At 53.5% G+C, this 20,058-nt stretch overlaps 1 protein-coding gene across 2 annotated transcripts; it reads right to left on the bottom strand.

The window, feature by feature from the left end:
- Window positions 1-7,506: 7,506 nt before the first annotated feature.
- Window positions 7,507-19,846, bottom strand: Rhbg (Rh family B glycoprotein). 2 transcript variants are annotated; one of them, XM_051199059.1, is made up of 10 exons: window positions 19,646-19,846; window positions 13,313-13,499; window positions 12,728-12,878; window positions 12,481-12,628; window positions 10,866-11,032; window positions 10,484-10,621; window positions 10,197-10,330; window positions 9,626-9,747; window positions 8,034-8,107; window positions 7,507-7,887 (listed from the first exon to the last, which is right to left on the bottom strand). In XM_051199059.1, exons 1-10 carry the CDS (start codon window positions 19,827-19,829, stop codon window positions 7,819-7,821), a joined length of 1,374 nt encoding a protein of 457 aa, XP_051055016.1. In that variant the 5' UTR covers window positions 19,830-19,846; the 3' UTR covers window positions 7,507-7,818. The 2 variants fall into 2 exon arrangements, with proteins under 2 accessions (XP_051055016.1, XP_051055017.1); XM_051199060.1 differs by lacking the exon at window positions 10,484-10,621.
- Between the last annotated feature and the right edge of the window lie 212 nt (window positions 19,847-20,058).

Here is a 20,058-nt window from a genome sequence, read left to right on the forward strand (position 1 = left end):
GTTCACCCTCTGCCTCTGCCGCCACTGGAGTAGCCCCTGCCTGGGGAGCTGGGGCGTAAGTCAGAGAGAGTCTGCTGCCAGCCAGTGAGCTGCTGTGCTGCTGTCTACACACTGAGCTGAAGACAAAGGGTCTCTGGAGGCTGCCTTACCTTTCTCGTCAGAAAAATGGGAACAGACACAGGAGATGTTTCTCAGAACTCCTAGGAAACAAACTGAGCCAGTTACTGTGCAGAGCTTGGTCCGGGGCAGGGCATGAATTGAGGACTCACAAATGGTGCTTCTTAGAATTGTTATTAAGCAGGATCAACTCCAGGGCAGGAACTCCCCTCCATTACTCTTGCTGGGAATAAAGACAAAGAGGCCTTAGGGGCACCCAGCCTCCTGACAGGACACATTGGCTGTGGATGCCTGGCAAAGTGAGCAGTGGTGCAGAATGGGACGCTAGCTTAGCCCGTGGGGAAGGACCTTCCAGCTATGGCCCCAGGTGCTTATGGGGCCCACAGGACAAGAATGTGAAGGACAGCCAGCCCCTTCCCTGCTCTGAGACAATTCTGCAAGGGCCTTCAGTCAGCAGGTCATCTAGGCCTGCCCTAATCCCCTGGAGTGGCAGGTGGGGGCTAGTGGCTTGTACAGGATTGTGTCACGGGAACCCATGACCTCTGACCTGTGAGGGAGACTGACAAGAATCATAACATCATAGACACTGAATGGTGCAGAGAAGGGGAGGCTGGGGAGGGCTGGCTGGTGAGTTGCAATTTAAAGCAAGGTACAAAAGGAGAGTTGGATGTTAGCCAACTTATGACTTAAGGGAACTTTTGGTGGGTCACAAGAAAAACAGAAGGGCATGGGGGAACCCCATGTATCCACTCATCCAATGGCTAGTGTCAGCATCTGCCAGCCTGGCTGTCTTTGGACTCCTCCTCCTCTCTCTGCTGCTCCCAAGCACATCCTGAGGCTTTTCATGGAGGTGTGATTAGAGCAACCAAATGATCTCAGGAAGGGATCTGTGCAGCCATCTGGGAAAGGGCATTTTGGGTGATGGGACAGGACAGGTGTAAATGCCTTGCCTGGTGTTTGGAGGTCCCAGAGCACACAGCCCTGCACCCTGTCTGACTCGGGTGTGCCATCATGCTCAAGTGTCCTAACTGCTGGGTGGTGTGTGTGTGTGTGTGTGTGTGTGTGTGTGTGTGTGTGTGTATGTGTGTGTGTGGAAAGTGAGGTTGATGCCTGATCCCTCAGCGAGTTTGTAGGGGAATGTTTCATGAAGGCAGAGTAAGGCCAGAGTCAAGGGTCAGGAAATATGTCTAAAGAGGTCAGACAAGGCCCCTGGGTGCACAAGATAAGGAGGTAGCTGGGAATGTGGTCTATCTTCCAAAAGAGACTACACTGAAGGGGAGGGGCCTTGTTTGTTGCTCTTCACCCCCCTCCCCCACATAAAGAGACCACTGAATCCTAGACTACTGAAGACAAGCAGGGCCAAAGGCCTGAATGGCCAACTGTTCTCTAAGGACGAGCTTTAAAGACCTCCTCACCATCACCTCCCTCCCAGGGTGATTATAGGGAGGGAGGTCACAAAAAAGACCCTCAGCTCCTATACTCTGGCAGAATAATGCGCCATTCACATTGAGGGAACCCCAGTCCCACACCTGGCTCTCTCAGGCAGACCCCAACTGCCTCATTGTCCTAAGCCCGCCACCGTGCCTTGCACCCGGGTGTCAGCCATGGGAAGCCTGACCCCCCAGCTGGGGCATTCCTGGCCCTTCCCCCACCTCTCCAGCCACTTGGAGCTGATGTGGTGGGGGAGCACCATTCTTTCCACACTCCTCACTCAGAAATTTTCTCTGCTCAAAAGTCCTCAGAGAGAAGTCCTCACAGCTATGGGAAAATAGGAGGGAATAATTAGGAAAGCCATTAGCGTCTCAAGGCCCATCTGAGAGGGATTAAAGGATTAGAGGCCGCCTTCGAACAGGTCTCTCCTTGAAGATTGTTGCAGGAGTTTATTTTCAAGGCTTTTCTCCCTTTCTTTTTCCCTGGGTTGGGGGAGAGTGAAACCCTTGGTGGATCCTCTCTTCAAAATTGCAGGAATCAAGGCAGTCTAGTCATGTTCAGTGGCTAGAAGAGTCGGGCAAGCAGTGTCCTGCACCTCCTTGTGGCAGAGCAGGAGCAGTGGAGGGCAGAGAGATGCAAAGTCTCGGGGTCCCTCAGGGAAGCCCAGGCAGGCCCACTGGGAGCAGGTGCTCCTTACACCTCCAAAAGATCTCCAACGGCTCAGCCCTGTCTAGCAGGCCTCTCCCATACCCTCTGGTCCCAGCTGAGGGCACACAGTCTCTCTGCTCCACTATTCAAGGCGAACTGAGCCAGAGAGGTCCACCCTTTCCAGATAACCAGAGGCTGGAGGTCGGGGAAGGGTTCCACAGGAAGAGCCACTGTCTGTTTGCCTGAGTCCTGGCCACTGCCTTGCAGTGCAAGCTGCATCATGAATGTGAAGGGGATGAGGAGGCGCCGAGCAGAGCAGGCAGGCCTTGTCCTGAGGACAAGAAGGACTGTCCCTTGGGAGAGAAGAGCACAGGACATTTCTGAGTCTCCCTCCTGCAGCTCTCTGGCTACATGGTGGGGGCTTGGTGGCTGCAGGTAACAGTTGCAGTCAGGTCCTGTCTGTTACAGTCTACTGAGATGACTCTGCAGGCCAGGGGGCTGAAAACCATCCAGGGAAGCTAGCAAGCAAGCAAGAACTCCAGACTAGATATCACAGAGAGTTACAGTTGCCAAGAGAAATGGGGTGCATTAGGATTCACACCCAAGCTCCCCGTTACCAGAGCCCCCGCATATGGTAAGGAAGAAAGACCCTAGCATGAGACCATCTAACATCCACACACTAACTAGCCTCCCTGGATCCAGTTTGTGGGGACTTCTGGAAGTGTAACTTGTCCTTTCCATTTCTAAGGAACATTCACTAAATGCTTTCCAGGTCTCTATATCTACCAACCTGTCGCTAGCAAGGCCTGAGGCCCTGGGCAGTCTGGGAGAGAGTAACTGTTCCCAAGATGCAGGTAGGCAGCTCAGCACCATGCTGAAGGGCAGGTAGTGGTGATGGGTTAGCAGCGTCCTGGCTCAGCACCACTGAGGCCCATGATTAGTGGTTCTGGTTAGCAACTGCCAACAAGAAGCCCAGTGCTTGGATTGGTGGCACCAGAAAGGCCAGGAGGAGGGAAGAATGGCTTGTAGCCTGGGCCTAAATAGGCAGACATCACCATAGTGCTGGGTGTCTGAGCAGTAGAGCTAGGGCCTGGGGAACCTGCCCCCACCCCAGGGTTCCTTGACCCTCCATGGTGCAGCCTCCTCCGTGGTGTTGGGGCAAAGTGAAGCATGAGGAATTGTGGGGAGGAGGGGCCTCTGTCTGCTCCTTTAGAACCAAAACCCAGACAGCAGCCACGGGATGGAGCCAGTTTGTAAAAGCCTGGGTGAAATGAGCTAGAAGGGGATTGGGAACAAGTCCCACAGTGTCCTGAGGCACATTCCTTGCTCTGGGGAGACGGAGATGGATGGTGCTGAACAGGGAAGGAGGGTTGCTGGGGCGGGGTTGGGGTGGGGGGCTTCTCCTGCTGAGGACTCTCTTGCCAAGAGCAGGGTGGGAAAGTAAAGCTTCAGGAGCCAGAGGATGCCTGTACAACAAAGCCTATTTCCTCTCAGCCTCAGAGCCAAGAGGGGCCTCCACGGGCCCTGCCCAGGAGCTAAAAAGCAGGCCCAGAAAGCCCTGGAGATACCGGCCAAAGGGAGAGAGCCTGCAGGACAGGGGCCTTTAGAAGCCAGCCCTGGCCTCTCCCTGGGGTGGGGGTGGGGGCAGTGTGCTCTGTGCTTTTGAGCCTCTTCCGGAAGCAGCTGCTGAGGGCCCCAGAGCAGCCTCCTTGAGGCTAACGTTGGAGAAGTTGGAGATGGATCAGAGATCTGGACATAGGGACTGGTTCCCAAGGAGCTAAGAGTGCAGAACTCCCTTGGTATCAGGAAATGCTACAGCTTCTACCACTGATCCCCTGGCCAACTCCCACCCATTCTGTAAGTGTCTCAAATGCTATCCCAGAAGCAGGCAAGGCAAGAAGAAGCAGACACAGTCCAGTGCTCACACCCAAGATTTCCTGGAAGAGCAGCCCCTTCCCAACTGTCATCGGCCTCGGCAGCTTGCCTACTCACTGCTATAGAATTCTAGACAAAATCTTATACCCCAGGCTGCCTGGAAACAAGCTTTGTAGTCCAGAGAAGCCCTGAATCTCCTGCCTAGCCTCCACCTCTCACACCACCACACATGGCCCTGGTTGTCATGGAACTAGGTAGATCAGGCTGTCCCAGAACTCACAGCAATTCACCTGCTTCTGTTTCCCAAGTGCCAGGATTAAAGGCATGCAACACCAATCCCCACCAGGCACACTTTTCACTTTGGGATTATTTCGATTAATTCTGCCTGAAACTATTTACAAGTCCTGAGGTATCAATGCTTCAGGAAACTAAGACTCTCCAAAGTGCACCTTACCCAAGTGGCTCTCACCTGGGAGCTTTAAGATGGACTTCAGCCCTGCATCATCAGGAATCTTGAGCCTGCTTCTTGAGTTAGGAACTGGGCCCCCAGGACACACAATGGCTACTCTCTGAGGACATCCAAAGTCTTGGCTGAACCACTGCTTTGGTTAGAGGGCCACAGGCTCCCTGCTCCCGCCTCCAGTTCTTACTACTACAGAAGTTTATCCTCAGTTTTGTTTTAGCTTATCATTCCTCCGGTAAAAACGGCCTGCTAAAGTGGCTGGCAAGAAGGTGGGCCTGAGCAGTCCTGGGGCTGTTAGTCTGCCACCGAAGACCCAACAGCATCTTGCCTTGTAGTTTGCTCTGTTTGGGAGATACCTTGAGACTTTGCTTTGTGCTCTGGAAGAGAATTGCCCCCAGTAGCATCTGTCAGATTCCCCTAGGCAGGAGGGCAGAGGTGGGTTACACGGGCAGGGGCTGGTTTGAACCCCAGCCACTGTGGCTCAGAGGTATAGGCTGCCCTTAGAAACTAGTGTGCGGGGTGGGAGTGGGAGATACTGAGTGCCCACTCGGTCTGACCCCAAAGCCGAAGCTCCCGAAGCCGGTGCAGGTCCCCTTGCACAGACAATGGTGCTCTATCCCCGGAGCACGGCCGCCCCCTGCCCGGCCGACCCTTTCAGGCTGGGAGCCGGCGGCGGGACGCTGGCCGCCTGGAGCATTTGCATACGGCCCGCGGACAGTAGCCCGCTTTGTTGGCGGCGCACGGGGGCGCCGGGCGGTGGGCGCAGTGCGCCAGACAAAGCCTCCGGGGGAGGGAGGGCGACGGCGGCGGCCACCGGGCCGCACCTCGGATGCCGCGCCGTGTCTAATTCCTCCAAGGAGCGTCCCGAGCCGTGACGCGAATCCCAATGCGCCCGGCCGGCCTCAGGTTCCTCCGAGGCCAGGTAGCCTCACACCCCAAACCAAAGAGGACAGCCGCTGGAGCACCCTAAGGTCCTGGCCTTGGACATGGATCCTTGCTGTAGTGCACACAGAGTACGCCAGAGTAGTGGCGCTCCTGGGGGACTTCTAGCTATGCTGGCCTCATCTCTCCAACAGCCTGCCTGCTCCTCAGTCTAGTCCCCAGAAGCAGGCAGGAGGTGAGGATTCATCATTGTTCCCAGGGCTCAGGCACTGTGACTGGACAGAGTTCATGAGCTGGCAAGTGCCCCCTTGTCCTTCATTGAGAGTGATAGCATACTGATCAGAGGGGCTGGACTTGAGAAGCAGAAGTCTCATTGTCCTGAGGGACGACATGCCCCTAGCCTTGGCATCTGTTGACCTATCCTGAATAGATAGGCCACCATGAGGGGGACCAGTGATGATGAGGTCCCAGGGTTCCTGGCTGGAGGGAGGGGCTCCAGAGAGACCTGTCTTTCCTGCACTTTCACTGGAATCTGCGATGGATGAAATGGAACACCCTGCAGGACCCACCATGTCTCCCAGCATTTAAGACAAATAGGGGAAAGAAAACACGCACAGTAAAAGAAACCGAAGGTGTAGTTTTAAAGAGCTGGGCCCCAGATGGAGTTCCCAGAACAGCAGGACTGGGGGTCCAGGGCTGGTGGTAGAATCTGTGTCATTGTGCAAGAAGGGGTTTTGTGGTGATGAAACTTAGAGCTCAGGGCATGGCTCATGAGCATCCTCACTGTGTCCCTCTTCTCAGTGACCTTTTGCAGGTCATCCTGGGGCTAGCAGCCTTTTGCCCACTTGAAGCTGACTGAGCAATTGCCTTTTCTGGAAAAGGCCTCAAATGTCCCTTCTCCAGGATTGAGATGGCTTCTCTCAGTGTTGGAAGAGCCCATTTAGTTTCAGGCCTGAGGAAAAGGCTTGGTTGCAGTTCAGGATGAACCAGAGCAGAGAGGGCAGACTGGAAATCCTGGTGCCATGAGTAAAATAATGTTCACAGCTTTCCTTCACCAGAAAGGCCCGAGCAGCAACTGGGGGCAGGGCAGGGCAGGCCAGCTGGCTGTCCATCGCCCGTCCAGATCTGGGTCCCAATTCTCCCAGCTACTTCTCTACTGTGACTTAGAACCTCTCCTTCAATCCTGACATCCTCAACCGGCAATGGGCAGGGGAGAGAAGGCTGAGGATCCTCCATGGAGAGCTTGCTCCTCCACCACCCCTAGCTGAACCTGCAGAGCCCAGGAACACACTGGGCAACTTTGCCATTCTCCGAGTGTTGGGGCCCAGGATATATACTTCCTCTTTGGGTTCCTAGCTCTGAAGGACCTTAGTTTGGAGGTAGCTGTATCTGTAACTGTGCTAGGCTTTTGGAAGAAGCCCACCGGCAGGTCAAGTGAGGGAAGGAAGTGGGGTCCCAGTCCTTCACTGGGAAGGGGGCCCCCACCTGATGAAGGGATGAAGTCTCCGTGAGTGGGGAGAGTACAGAAATTCTGCCATCATCTGACATGTAGAAGGGTGGAGCTCGGGGAAGGCATGGTAGGAAGGTTGCAAAAAGGACCTAAGTGAGACCTGGAGGTGGTATCTTCTGCTGGTTTTAGAGTGCCCTCTTGTGGTCAAATGATTTAGACCACCAGGATCCCAGGTGCCTTCTTCAATCCACAGACCAGAGCCTCATGACCTTCCCTATTAGCTGCTTCACAGACTCAGGACAAGACTGTGAACTGGCATGAGGTTTCATGGTTTCATGGCAGGCCACTCCTTCAGATGAAGGCCTTTCTTGGGCATTTTCTTATTCTTCTCAGAAGTGGAGGGCCAGAGCAGCAGCAGTTAAGGATGGACAAAGAAGGATCTGGGAGCAGCATTAGCTAGCTAAAATAGGCACAGACTTTCTGGACAATAATGGCCCCCTGAAGAAGATGGAGCTAGTTGGATGTGGTTCCTTGAATGGAATTCTGTGGATCCGAAAGAGTCTTTGCTAACACTAAAATCTTTGAGTGCTGCAAGATTTTGGCCTCGGGAGTTAAAGGAAAGAGGCACAAACAGAAGGTGTCAGAGTCCTTGGTGATGGTGTTTATCATCCAGCTTCCCACCCAAATTGGGCCTGGTTCAGGTGTCACTGGGACAGAGTAACACTGGCCAGTGGGGTAGTAGTCACCTAGGGCTGCCTTTAGCCTATTCTGGCCACAGGTGCAAGCTAATAAGCATCCGCCTAGGGATGTATGTCCCTTCTGGCTCTAGACTTCCTTGCAAAATATTAATTGAGAAGGACTTCCTGGCAGAAGCCATTGTCTTCTCCAAAATCAGTGTCATGCATGGCAGGAGCCATCATCTCCTCTGAAGACAGTGTCATGCTGGCAGCAATTAGGCCTGGGTGTCTGGCTCCTCAGCCCTCAGAGGCCTCTGGGCCTCGGCCTCCTGCTCTCCAGGTACCTGCAAGGCAGGGAGGGTTAAAGAAAAATTCTAGAGGCCTTGATGAGGGAGCTCACGAACAAGGAAAGAGGCAAGTGGTAGCCCAGAGGTAAGGCAAGGCAGCAGAGAAGGCCATGTAGGGCAAATGCCCATAGCTGGTGTCTCACCTCCCAGTAAATCTGGTCTTCGAAGCATTGGGAGTCTGGAGGGGAGTCCAAGAAGGGCAGCTTCAGCAGGAGCCCTGGGTGCCATAGGGAATGATGTATAAGGTTCCTGTGTCCCTACTCAAGGGGCACAGGTGCTAAGCTTGAGGCAAACCCAAGCCTATTCCAAGGGCTGCTGGGTACCACCTTTCTGAGAAGGCACACCCTGCAAGGTGGCTTCCCCCCCCCCCCCGAGTTACCCACAGAGAAGCCAGCTGGTAGAGTGAAGGAATTTGTTCACATTTGTAGTCATAATGTGATTCTATCATGAAGTGTAGCTGGTGATCTTTTTATCCGCACCCCCAAGGGACCCAGAGGATGTTTGCTGCATAAAATGTGACCCAGGAACTAGACCGTAGAGAATGAGATTTTCAGGATGAGGCTATGTGAGAGAGAGGGGAAGGACGCTGCATGTGAGTGGGGAGGGTCGCTGCATGTGAGGGGGAGGGGAGGGACGCTGCATGTGAGTGGGGAGGGACGCTGCATGTGAGGGGGGAGGGGAGGGACGCTGCATGTGAGTGGGGAGGGACGCTGCATGTGAGGGGGAGGGGAGGGACGCTGCATGTGAGTGGGGAGGGGAGGGACACTGCATGCGAGTGGGGAGGGACGCTGCATGTGAGTGGGGAGGGACGCTGCATGTGAGGGGGAGGGGAGGGACGCTGCATTGAGAGGGAGGGGAGTGGGGAGGGGAGGGACGCTGCATGTGAGTGGGGAGGGACGCTGCATGTGAGGGGGAGGGGAGGGACGCTGCATGTGAGTGGGGAGGGACGCTGCATGTGAGGGGGAGGGGAGGGACGCTGCATTGAGGGGGAGGGGAGTGGGGAGGGGAGGGACGCTGCATGTGAGTGGGGAGGGACGCTGCATGTGAGGGGGAGGGAAGGAGGGGAGGGTCGCTGCATCCGGTTTTGTTCTTTGTGTTGTTGTTGTTCTTGGGTTGTATTTGTTTGTTTTGGTTTTTGCTTTTGTTTGTTTTGTTTTGTTTTTCAAGACAGGGTTTCTCTGTGCAGCTCTGACTGTCCTGGCATTCACTCTGTAGACCAGGCTGGCTTTGAACTCACAGTGATCCACCTACCTCTGCCTCTTGAGTGCTTGGACTAAAGGTGTGCGCCACCATCCCCGGGTGCCTCGGGTTTTGTTTTTAAAGCAGACGTCAAGAAGAACTGCCTGACTTGGGCTAGTAGTGAACAGACAGCTTCTGCGGAAGGCTTTGTCCGGGATGAGCTAGCACTCATGTCTTGCCCAGAGGAGGTTGAACTAGCCCCTTCCCAGCGGCTGGGGTTGGACTGCCCTCTAGTGGCATAAGGGAGCAGCACATGAAAGTCAGACCCCCCCCCCCCCATAACGACAGGTCTTTGCCGCAGAAGGAAGGGTACACTCAGCCACCAGCGCCTCCTCACTGGGAGGTCACACGGCCCCCTCACTAGCACTGGCAGGCGTTCTGAAAGGATCTTGGTGGGAATGAGACCCCATGAAGGACACAGCATCCCTTGCTCTTCCTCCGGGGCTGTCGTCCTTAGGGCTCTCACCCACCACCCTGCCCCGATAAAGCCACTCACCTCCAAGGCTGCCACCCACGGAGGCAAACACCAGTGTAACAAACATTCCAAAGAGCTGATATACCGCCTGAGATGTGGCACTGCGCTGGCCCTGGGCTATAAGTGGAAATACAGTCTGCAGGCTGAAAGGAGACCAGATAAAGATGGGTGTAACCGGCAGCCCAGGCTGGTCACTGCGGCTTTCAGATATGGGCAGCCAGAGGGTGTCCAGGGATCCCCACTGTCTCTTGCCCAGGCCTCTACTCAGCCAGGCCTCACTTTTACCCTCCTTTCATAAGCCAGCCAACCCCATGTACTTTTCAGAGTCCAGTCAAGGTCCCTTTTGCTTGCCTACTCCAAGCTCACAGTGTAAAATGTAGATTCCAGGAGTTGTTATCTCTTACTGGTTCTGGAGGAATGCTTGACACGACCATCCACGGTACTGGCCAGGAGGCCAGGCCTGGACAGGTCCTCCGGTCCACCATATGGCAGGAGAATGGCCAAATGGGTGCATGAAAACAAATGGGGATATTTTTTTCTTGGCTCTCAGAGGAGAAGGAAGGTCATTCCAGAGAGGTTAGTGAAGACTCACCCATCTCCATAAACTTCATGGGTGGCCAGCCAAGCCACCACGACTCCCAGGAGAGCCCCCAGGACACCTGGCATTCCATGGAGGTTGTGAACACCACATGTGTCTTGCACCTTGAATCTGGACTCGAGGACAGGCTGGAGGACAAGTTGGATAATCAGGTGTGGGCAATCCACCTACCCCTACCCAGGATCTGGAATGGAAGTACCAGAAGGGCTGGGAACCCCGTGTCCCTGGTGCAAGCTCCTTCCCTCACATGGTTTTTTCCAGGTCCCGAGGAGCAATCATACCGTAAAGAACTTGTACCCCAACGTGGAGACAGTCCCAGCCAGGAAGCCAGCTGCCACAGCCCCAAAGGGTGTCAGCATCATTTCACTTGATGTCCCCACCACAACCCCTCCAGCCAGTGCTGCATTTTGGATGTGAACCTGAGGGGACAGAAAAGGGCAAGGCGTCTTTTCAGATCATTGCACCCACACACATTCCTGCCCCACCCGTAATAGTGGCATCTACTGCTTCTAGAGTCCCCCTGTCATCTAGCCAGACTCTCCCGATTCCATACACAGCCCCTCACTCTAACACTACTCCCCTGCTTGGAGATGGAGGGAGACCTCCATGCAGGCTCTTAGACATCTCTTCCCTTTGCCAGGCTGCCCATCCACTTCCTCATACCATGTCCAGTCGGCCATCCCCACTGACAAGGGCTGACAAGGCGAAGGTGCTGAGGGTGCTTGCAGTGAGTGAGTAGTAGGTGTTGAGTGCTGTCCGATGCTGCCCATCCCCCAGTGCTGTGGGTGCAGAATTGAAGCTGGGCCAGAAAATCCACAGGAAGATGGTCCCTAAACAGTGGGTAGCCACAGTGAGTATTTAACAGTGAGTGGGGCCCCGTCACCAGGGGGCGCTGCACTGTAGATAAGTTATTATGCAGCCTGTCCCTTCACCGGTTCCTGGATTGGTAGGAAAAAAAATCTTCCTATGGTGAAAATTGAGGAGTAATGCCTACAAATGTCCGTTTCATGGCCCACTAGGCCTAACTGCTCAGCAAGGGCCTGGGTGAGGCTCAGAAGACCAGCAGTTGCCTGGCACATGCCACAGTCTGGCTTCCATCCCCAGCGTATGCCCTCTGTTAAGAACCAGAGAAGGAAATGAACATATACATACATATATACATACACACATACATACATAATACATACATACACACATACACATACACACATACATATACACATACAGAAACATATATATATATACACACACACACACATATACACACAGAAGGAACTAAACTTACACACACACACACACACACACACACACACACACACACATTCACTGAATTTTCGAGATAGAGTTTCTCTGTGTAACAGCCCTGGCTGTCCTGGAACTCCCTCTGTAGACCAGGCTGGCCTCAAACTCAGTGGTCTACCTTCCTCTGTTTCCAGAGTGCTGGGATCAAAGGGTGCGTCACCACCACCCAACTCTGCTTTAAGTCTCACAGACTGATCTCAGAGGGGGAAGGAGAAGCTGGGACTTCACAGGCTGGTCCAGCAAGGCAGGAACCTGTGTGTGTGACCTGTACCTTTCACTTTTACTCAAAGTCCTAATGCTGCCTCAAGATGAGGACCTTCTCAGTCCCGTGCCCAGTTCTCAGGCTTCAGGACAGAGAAGACTCAGACAACCTGGCCCCTCCCTCCCCTTCCTGACTACTTCACCTGGAGACCTCGTGTGTGAAGGGTTGCTAAGGGCAAGGAGGGCTCAGCTGTTTCCGCTGTGAACCTACGGTAGGCAGGAAAACCAAGCCAGCCTTGCTTACATACGCAACAGCAGGCACCGAAGGCCCTATTCAACACACCACGGGAAACATGGACTCCAGATGGCAGGCAGTGAGGACAGCCACCAGAGGTGGGAACCTGGAGGGACTTGCTTCCTTGCCCCACAGTGCAGGGCTTCTTGGGGAAGCCTGAGGAGGACAGTTTAAGTGCAGGTGACCGGAACTGGCAGGGGCACAGAAGAAAAAGGAATGTGCAGCGGGATGAAGGTCTGGCTCCACACGTGTGGGCTGCGTAGCGCGGGAAGGTTTCAAGCAGGACTGAGGTAGACTTGAAAGGCCCCAGGGCTGGGTGTGGGAGTACCTGTACCCCAGCACTGACTCATAAGGTCCATGACAAGCATGGACCTCAGGCCCCTCAGAAAGCAAGTAGAAGGACCCAGAGGATGGCGGGCCGTGCCAGGACACCTTCTCCAGGCACAGTGCTCTGCAGCCCTTCCCCTCAGCAGGCCTCACCAGTCATGGCAAAGAGATCAGAATGGTAGACAGAGCTCTGGCGTTGCTTGCTCTTCTCCAGCTGGGATCTGTAGAGGACCCGTGAGAGGAACAGCCCGAAGTAGGCCCCAAATGTGTGAATGGTCATGGACCCTCCAGCATCTCTCACCTGGGGACAACAGATGTGAGGCAGTCCCTGCCCCCACCCACTTTTCCTCTCCCAGAGCTGGACCAACACCGGGTCTCACCCACTCCTGGCCAGACTTACCCCCAGGAGACTGAGCAGTATAAACTCGTTGACACTAAACAGCACTGTCTCCAATAGGGCCATTAGCAGCAGCTGGGCTGGCCCAGTCTTGCCCAGGACAGCCCCGAAAGAGATGAGTACAGCGCCCGCACAGAAGTCAGCGTTGATCAAACTGTAGTTTGGGAGAGGAAAGCGGGTTCCCAAGTGGCTCCAGGCCCGTCAGGCAGAGGGGCACAGAGGCATGCAGAGTAGGGAGAGGAGAGGCGCTGGGGCACCTGTCCTTGGGAGCCACCCACCCTTGGAGAGGAGGGAGGAGGCCCTGTGAAGTGAGGGGCTAAGCCCACCCTAGACTGAAGAAGCAGGCAGACAGGAGGGGCCTTCTTCACTGGCTGCACAACGGCTAGGAGCTCAGGTGACAGAGCCTAATGGGAGGGGTGTGTGAATGCAGGGGCACACAGGTCAGACAATGAGAAGGGACAGTGGCCCGGAGAGGGTGGTTTGGGGGCAAAGTAGGGGTCAGTTAGCAGACTTGAAGTTCAGGGCTTGAACAGGCACCGTTTGGTGGAACAGGGCCTTTGAGGGGGCCAGGGGCTTACTGCTGCCCACCTGTCCAAACCAACGTGGATGTGGCCGCCGTGGAAAGAGTGGAGGAAGCCTTGGACCAGTGTGGCCCACTGCAGGGTGAAGGTGGCCACGAGGAAAGTAAACCCCACACTGCTGAAGCCATACCGCTGCAGGAAGACCATGAGGAAGCCAAAGCCTACGAAGACCATGGCATGCACATCCTGGAAGCCTGTGGGTGTGCAGGGGAGGGGAAGGAGGAGAGAGGAGTATCATGAGGTCTGCTCCAGTCACACCCATCAACCAACAGATACCCTGACAGTGCCAGCTCCTCTAGTCAGGACTGTCTTAAAGCAGTACCATGCCTGTAAAATTCCCAGGCTCAGCAGGCCTCCCTCCTGATCCAGCCTGGAGCAGCACCACACACACACACACACACACACACACACACACACACACACATATGCGCGGGCAATCCTTGCCATCCCTGATCAAAAGGAGGAATTAGAACTTCCTGCTGCTGAAGCATTGGCTCGCCTTCTCCCTCACCCATTTACTCACCTGAGAGAGCGGTTGCAGCCCTGGCCTCTCTACACACAAGATTCTCCTTCCTTCTGAAAAGTCTCCCTCTCCCTCTGTGTAAATGGCCTCATGCATCTGGATGTGCACGCACTTGTGTGCATGTGCAGGTGCAGTAAGACTGTAGAGGTGGATCATGGGTGTTTTCCACTCTCCTTTCTCCCTTGTTCTCTGTATACAATGTGTATATGTTCTCAAACATTTGGGTAACCATGCACGTGTGTGTGTGTGTGTGTGTGTGTGTGTGTGTGTGTGTGGAGGGCAGAGGAAGATGTCCAGTGTTTTCCACTTGCCATGTCTCCTGTGTGCAGTGTATACATGGTCTCATGTGTATGCTCAAATGCATGTATGTATAGATGTAGCTATTGTGTGTTCCTCTGCCACGCTGTGCCTTGTACTGAGCTAGGGTCCCTCAGTGAACCTGGACCTCACCAACATGACAGAGAAGATGGCCAGCGAGTCCTCCGGTCTTTCCCTCTCTGCCGTCAGTGCAGAGATCATGAATGGGCGCCGCTATGTCTGACTTCTACTTGTGTGCTGAGGACCTGAACCCAGGTCCTAATGCTTATACAGCAAACACTTCACCTACTAAGCCATCTCCCTAGCCACAAGGAAGTCCTTCTTGATGTCTAACTTCCAACTCTCATCTTTCCAAGTCTATACCTCCCTATTTTGAGATTAAAATAAGAATAACTTAGGAAATACCTTCAAATGTTTAACAGGGACTAACCCCACCCCCAGAGGAATTAAGGGAGAGGGCAGACTGCTGTGGTGTACAGCTCAGTACCACGACAGCCTGTGTGTCATGCAGGAGTTCTCAGGAGTGAGCACTACCTTTTTGTTCATTTCTTTCTATATATTGGATTTTTTTTTTTTTTTTTTTTGCTATGCATCTCACTTGCTCTGTTGAGAAAGGGTCACACCGGGTGGTCCAGGTGACCTCAGACTTTGGGCCTCCTGCCTCAACTGCCCAAGTGATGGGCTCACAGCAGGGACCACAGGTGGCCAGTTTCCCACCTTGCACAGGTGGGGCTTCTAGACAGGAAGACTTGGAGCCTTTTCTCTTTGCTTTCTGAATAAAATGCCAGTATCCATAATACACAGTAATACCGAATATAAGATTTATACAAATACGTTGTTGAGTAATTATCTATATAGAGCCAGCGTTAACGGTGCTGGGAGATGGGTAGCAGGCAAAAGCATTAGCCGCGCCAGCAAGCCTGATGATTCCAGAGCCCATGTGAAAGGCTGGATGTGGTAGCCGAATCTATCACCCCGACATTCCTACGGTGAGGTGTGAGGTGGAGAATGGCCTAGAAGCTCAGTCCAGCTGACCTGCAACCACAGCACAAACACAGAAACAAGAGATCCTTCAAACAAAGTGCCCCAAGTTCAAGGTCAGCCTAGGGAGTCCAAGCCCATCTCAAAAAATCCACCAGCAAGGCCAGGTGTGGCTATATACACCTTTAATCCCAGCATTTGGGAGGCAGAGGCAGGCAAATCTGAGTTCAGCCTGGTCTACATAGTGAGTTAGTTTCAGGACAACCAGGGCTACATAATGAAACTGTCTCAAAAAAAAAAAAAAAAAAAAAAAAAAAAAAAACAATAAAAATAAAAAAATCATGAACAAGCAAACACAAAACCCACCGGTAGAAGTTCCCTTTCCGTAAATGTCTGGGGACAAGGGATTTTCATACTCTACATGAGAAATTGCTCTAGGACTGAGGAATGTCACTTCCCTCGGGATGTGCTTCCCACCCACAAGCCATAGATGTGGATGGGGCTCTGGAGTACGGCTCCAACCAGGAAGTGAAGGCAGACTGGAGAGCCAGAGCCTGCACAGGGGAGGCTGCTGGTTCTGATGAGTGCAGACTCTTTCATATGGGCCTTTATCCTTGGCCATGGGGGGGCTCAGAGCTGTAGTAAAGTCCCTGCCATCGGGCATCTACGCTCTCATGCGATTTTCTCTTCAGACATTGCACTTTATTTTTTTGCTCCTTTCCTTATGCGAGTTCACGATCCAAACTGGTAACCCCAAATGCCCAGGATCAGAAAGTCTTCAAGCCTCAATGTGATGCCATACTGGAAAATCCTGCACCCACGCAGGGCCTCATCCAATGGGCTTCACTCAAAATGCAGGCTCATGAGATCACCTTCAGGCTGTTTGTATAGGGTGTATGTGGGACATCTGTGAACTGCTTGTCTGGACTTGAGTTCCATCCTCAAGATATTTCATTATGTATACATAAATATCCCCCAAACCAAAGCACTTCTGGCTCCAAGGATGCTCATAATGATATTCAACTTGTATACATTTTTATCATGGATGACCGTGAATTTCTCATAGGGAGAGGTAGGTTCTCAAGCCCATGTTTTATGTTGTTTGCCCTCAAGAGTGTAGCAAACTGAAAGCTGCAACTGATCTTTGGGATGCAAACAGGAGCCCCGAGAGAAACTAAAGCGGGTGCTGCCCGGGAGCAGTCTGCAGGTGTGAGCTGAAACAGATTGCAGCGGTGCCTTGCTTGGTCCTGCAATTGGGGTCTGCAGCCCTGGGGGCTCAGGGAGTGTGGTCCAGGAGGGCCCTGGTCTCCACCCCAATGCACCAGTACCTTCAGTATTGCCTCCTCAGGGTTACCCAGATCAAACACACACCGGAGAGGAGAGGCACACTTAGAACTCAGCAGGAGTCTACAGTCTTTTTTTTTTTTCAAGGCAGGGTCTCTCTATATATCTCTGGATGTCCTGAAACTCACTCTGTAGACCAGGCCTGGCCTCAACTCACAGAGCTCTGCCTGCCTCTGCCTCCCGAGTGCTGGAATTGAAGGTGTGTGCCACCACACTTGGCTAGCCTACAGTCTTTCAGACTTCTCTGACTGCCTTTTTGCCTTGCTCAAACATTGAAAACAAACTCTTTCTGCTCTTGTCCAAGGGCGGCAAGAAACCAAGGTGGGGCGGGAGAAGGGGCTCTGGGTGGCATGCTTCAAAGATCATCCGTGCAGGAACTTCCCCTAACTGCCCTGAGCCTGTTTTTAATGCCACTGTTTGTACTGAAAACTCAGTCCCAGGTAGGCATGGTGGCACACATTTGTAATTCTGCCAAGAAGGAGCTGGAGGCAAGAAGATGAGGAGGTCAAGGCTAGACTTGACTACACAATGAGTTTGAGGCCACCCTGAGCTATGTGATGCCCTGTCTCAAAAAAACAAGACAGAACAAATAAAGCCCTCGGGACCACCACTGCCATCCTTCCCTCCCCAGCTTCCTCCTGACAGGACAAGGCCAGGGCAGGAAGATGGCTAGGGTTGCCATTTCAGCATCCAATGCTACCAACCCCACCTCTCAACCTTGGACACATGGCCTGAGGCCTCTCCAAGCCTCAGGTGTCTCCTCTAAAAAAGGCAGAAATGAGGCACGAGGAGGAGGGGAGTGGGAGCTGCCATTCTCTAGCCTCTTCCACCCCAGCTTCTAGAAAAGAGGCTGGATCCTCTCAGAGCTGGCCACAGTCTCAACCTCCATCTCTCCTAAGATGGCTCTGATTCCATTTAGAACAATTCCCCACTGTGAGTCAGCATCCTCCCCATCTGAAGGACTTCCTTAGTGTTTCAGAGCCCTCCTCTCGCTAGGCTGCCCTGTGGTTCTTTCCGCTTTTACTTTGAACCACTTGCTTTGTAGAATAAGAGGCCTGTAGGTAGGGCACAATGGTTCACACCTGTATCCCCCAGTCCTTGGGGAAACTGAGGCAGGAAGATGGTAAATCTGAGACTAGCCTAGGCTACACTGTGAGACCCTCCCTAAAAGATAAGGTTAGCCCAGTAATGTGAGTGTGGCAGGAGCCTCTAGATGGGGAATCAAGAGACCCAGTTCTTTTTGTAACTTGCCATGTGATCTTGTAGGTGAGTGACCTTTCTGGCTCTCTGCCTACATCTGATCAGAGAGAGGGAGACCATAGGATCTGAGGGTGGGCCCTGTCCTATCTGGGGAGAGATCTGCCATCTACAGACAGCCTCTTAGAGTGAGCCTGCCTGCAGCCTTGGCCGGTCACTGTTCACGCATACAACCCTTTCATCTTCCGAATCAAAGGGTGGCTTCTGCCCGCCCTCTGGCCTTGGCCCTTTCCTCTGGACACAGGGGCAGGTGAGAACCCGGCTCATCAAAGTCCAGGGCTTAGGGACCTCACATTTCCCTCCTGCCTAGCCTTCCCCAAACAGCAGGGCCAAAGTCCACAGAAATTGACACAGGGCAGACAGGCGGTAACTCTACCTTGGTCCTTCTTGCTGCCCTCTTGGGAAGGAGAGCTCAGCTGTAAGAGGCAGGATTCGTGGAGGGCTTTGGGACAAACAGGTAGGGTTGGAGGCCCTAAGTGAAGCTGTTCCTGGCTCATTACTTCTCAAGTCCCAGGCTCTGTGGGCAGTTAAGGCCAGCAGTGTCCAGCCAGCCTTAGGGCTTTGGTTTTGATGCCAGCTTCCACTGCAGGGAGGCACTGTGGTTGGTTAGGGGTCTGGTGTTTGCTGTCACAGTCTCCCTTAGCTTTCTATGTCCCCAGTTAGGGCAGGACAGGGTGAGTTGAGGACAGTCTACCACCAGCTTGGTTTTAGAAAGTGGATGGTAATAGTTTTGTTGCTTTACAGGGGCCTGGGGGGCAGTGGGGGCTCTTATACACTAGGCTTTATTTGAATATCCTTCAAACTGAGACATTTTTCTTTTTCCTTTGTTTGTTGGTTTGGTTTGATTTTCCACACAGGGTTTCTCTGTTTAGCCCTGGCCATCCTAGAACTCTCACTCTGTAGACTAGGCTAGCCCTTAACTCAGAGATCTGCCAGCCTCTACCTCCCAAGTGCTAGGATTACAGGATACAGGAATCCACCTAGGGTTCTTTTTTTTTTTTTTTTTCTGTACAGGCCAGGCTGATCTCAAACTCACTGTGTAGCCAAGGCTGGCTTTGAACTCCAGCTTCTTCTGCCTCTACTCCTGAGTGCTGAGATTACAGGCAGGAGCTACCACAGCCAGCTTCTTCCTGTTGCCCAGGGGAACTGGGATTAAAGAAGGTTGACTTGGGCATTGGTAGGAGGGTGGTATGCTTGGTTCTAGATACCCAGTGCCTCAGTTACAAGCTTGAGGGACATGGCCTGTCTCCCTCTGGGGGTTAACTCCCAATCTGGAACCTTGTCAGGAGGCAAATGGTCATTGGTCAAGGAGTTTATGGGGTCTAAACCCAATTCTCACTATTGGTCCCATGGTGGGTGATATTGGCACACCACAGCCACTGTAGACTGTGAGATGACATAATGCCCCGCCAAGTATCCCCTAACTGGCTTCATGTTGGCCTTGAATCTGGTGAGCTGGTCCATTGTTGCTTCACTCTCCTACCCTCAAATGTTTGTGCCCAAACCAATCTTAGATGTTTGTAGGTGTGGGAGTTTCACACCCATCTCTCTGTTATCTCCTCTAGCATCCTACCTGTCAGTCCCAACAGGATTCTCTTTCCTGTGGTCAAGATGGACTCCTGCATAAAGCCAAATTAGCCCCAGTGGAAGGTGAGACAACTCTGGTTAACACGGGCCTCTTTACAACAGGGTTGAAACCCCAGGTCCTGTGAACCTGAGCCTTACCTTTCCTCAGCCTGACATAGTGCACGTGCCATCCCCATCAGTGCCAAGAACAAGACAGACACTAGAGAAAGAGGGCTCTTTTAAAGCCCTGGCTATCATCTCGGTGGAAGGAATACCCACCTCATTCAAGCGCCCTTCCCAACACACCTGGGGCTTGGAGTCTCTGCTTCCCGAGCCCTCACCCTCACTCACTTGGGTAGCGAAAGTAAAACTCGTTGTCCACGTTACTGTGATTGCCCCAGTGCCATAGGGCAGCGTCGGTTTCGCGGTTGTAGCGGACAAAGACCGCAAATAGGAGAGCTGTGGCGCCCTGGAAGATCAGGCACAGCAGCGGCAGGACCAGGCGCCGGTGCCGGTGGCCAGCAGCGCGGGGCATGGTGGTGCTGTCCTGTCCCGGGCTCACGCAGGGCTGTGCCAGCCAAGCCTCCTGCTGCTGTATAGATGAGGCCCCGCCCTCCGGAGGCCGTGCTGCTCCTAGGGGAGCCCCACCCCTCAGTTTGAGGCTGGCAAGAACTCGCAGGTCAGGTCCTGTTTCCCATGGTCCTGCAGCGGTACAAGTGATGTATGTGCCTCTACAACTCTCCCTGGCTGCCAGAACGGTGGTG

The sequence above is a fragment of the Phodopus roborovskii genome, unplaced genomic scaffold (assembly GCF_943737965.1).
Source record: "Phodopus roborovskii unplaced genomic scaffold, PHOROB, whole genome shotgun sequence".
In the NCBI taxonomy this organism is placed as follows: domain Eukaryota; kingdom Metazoa; phylum Chordata; class Mammalia; order Rodentia; family Cricetidae; genus Phodopus; species Phodopus roborovskii.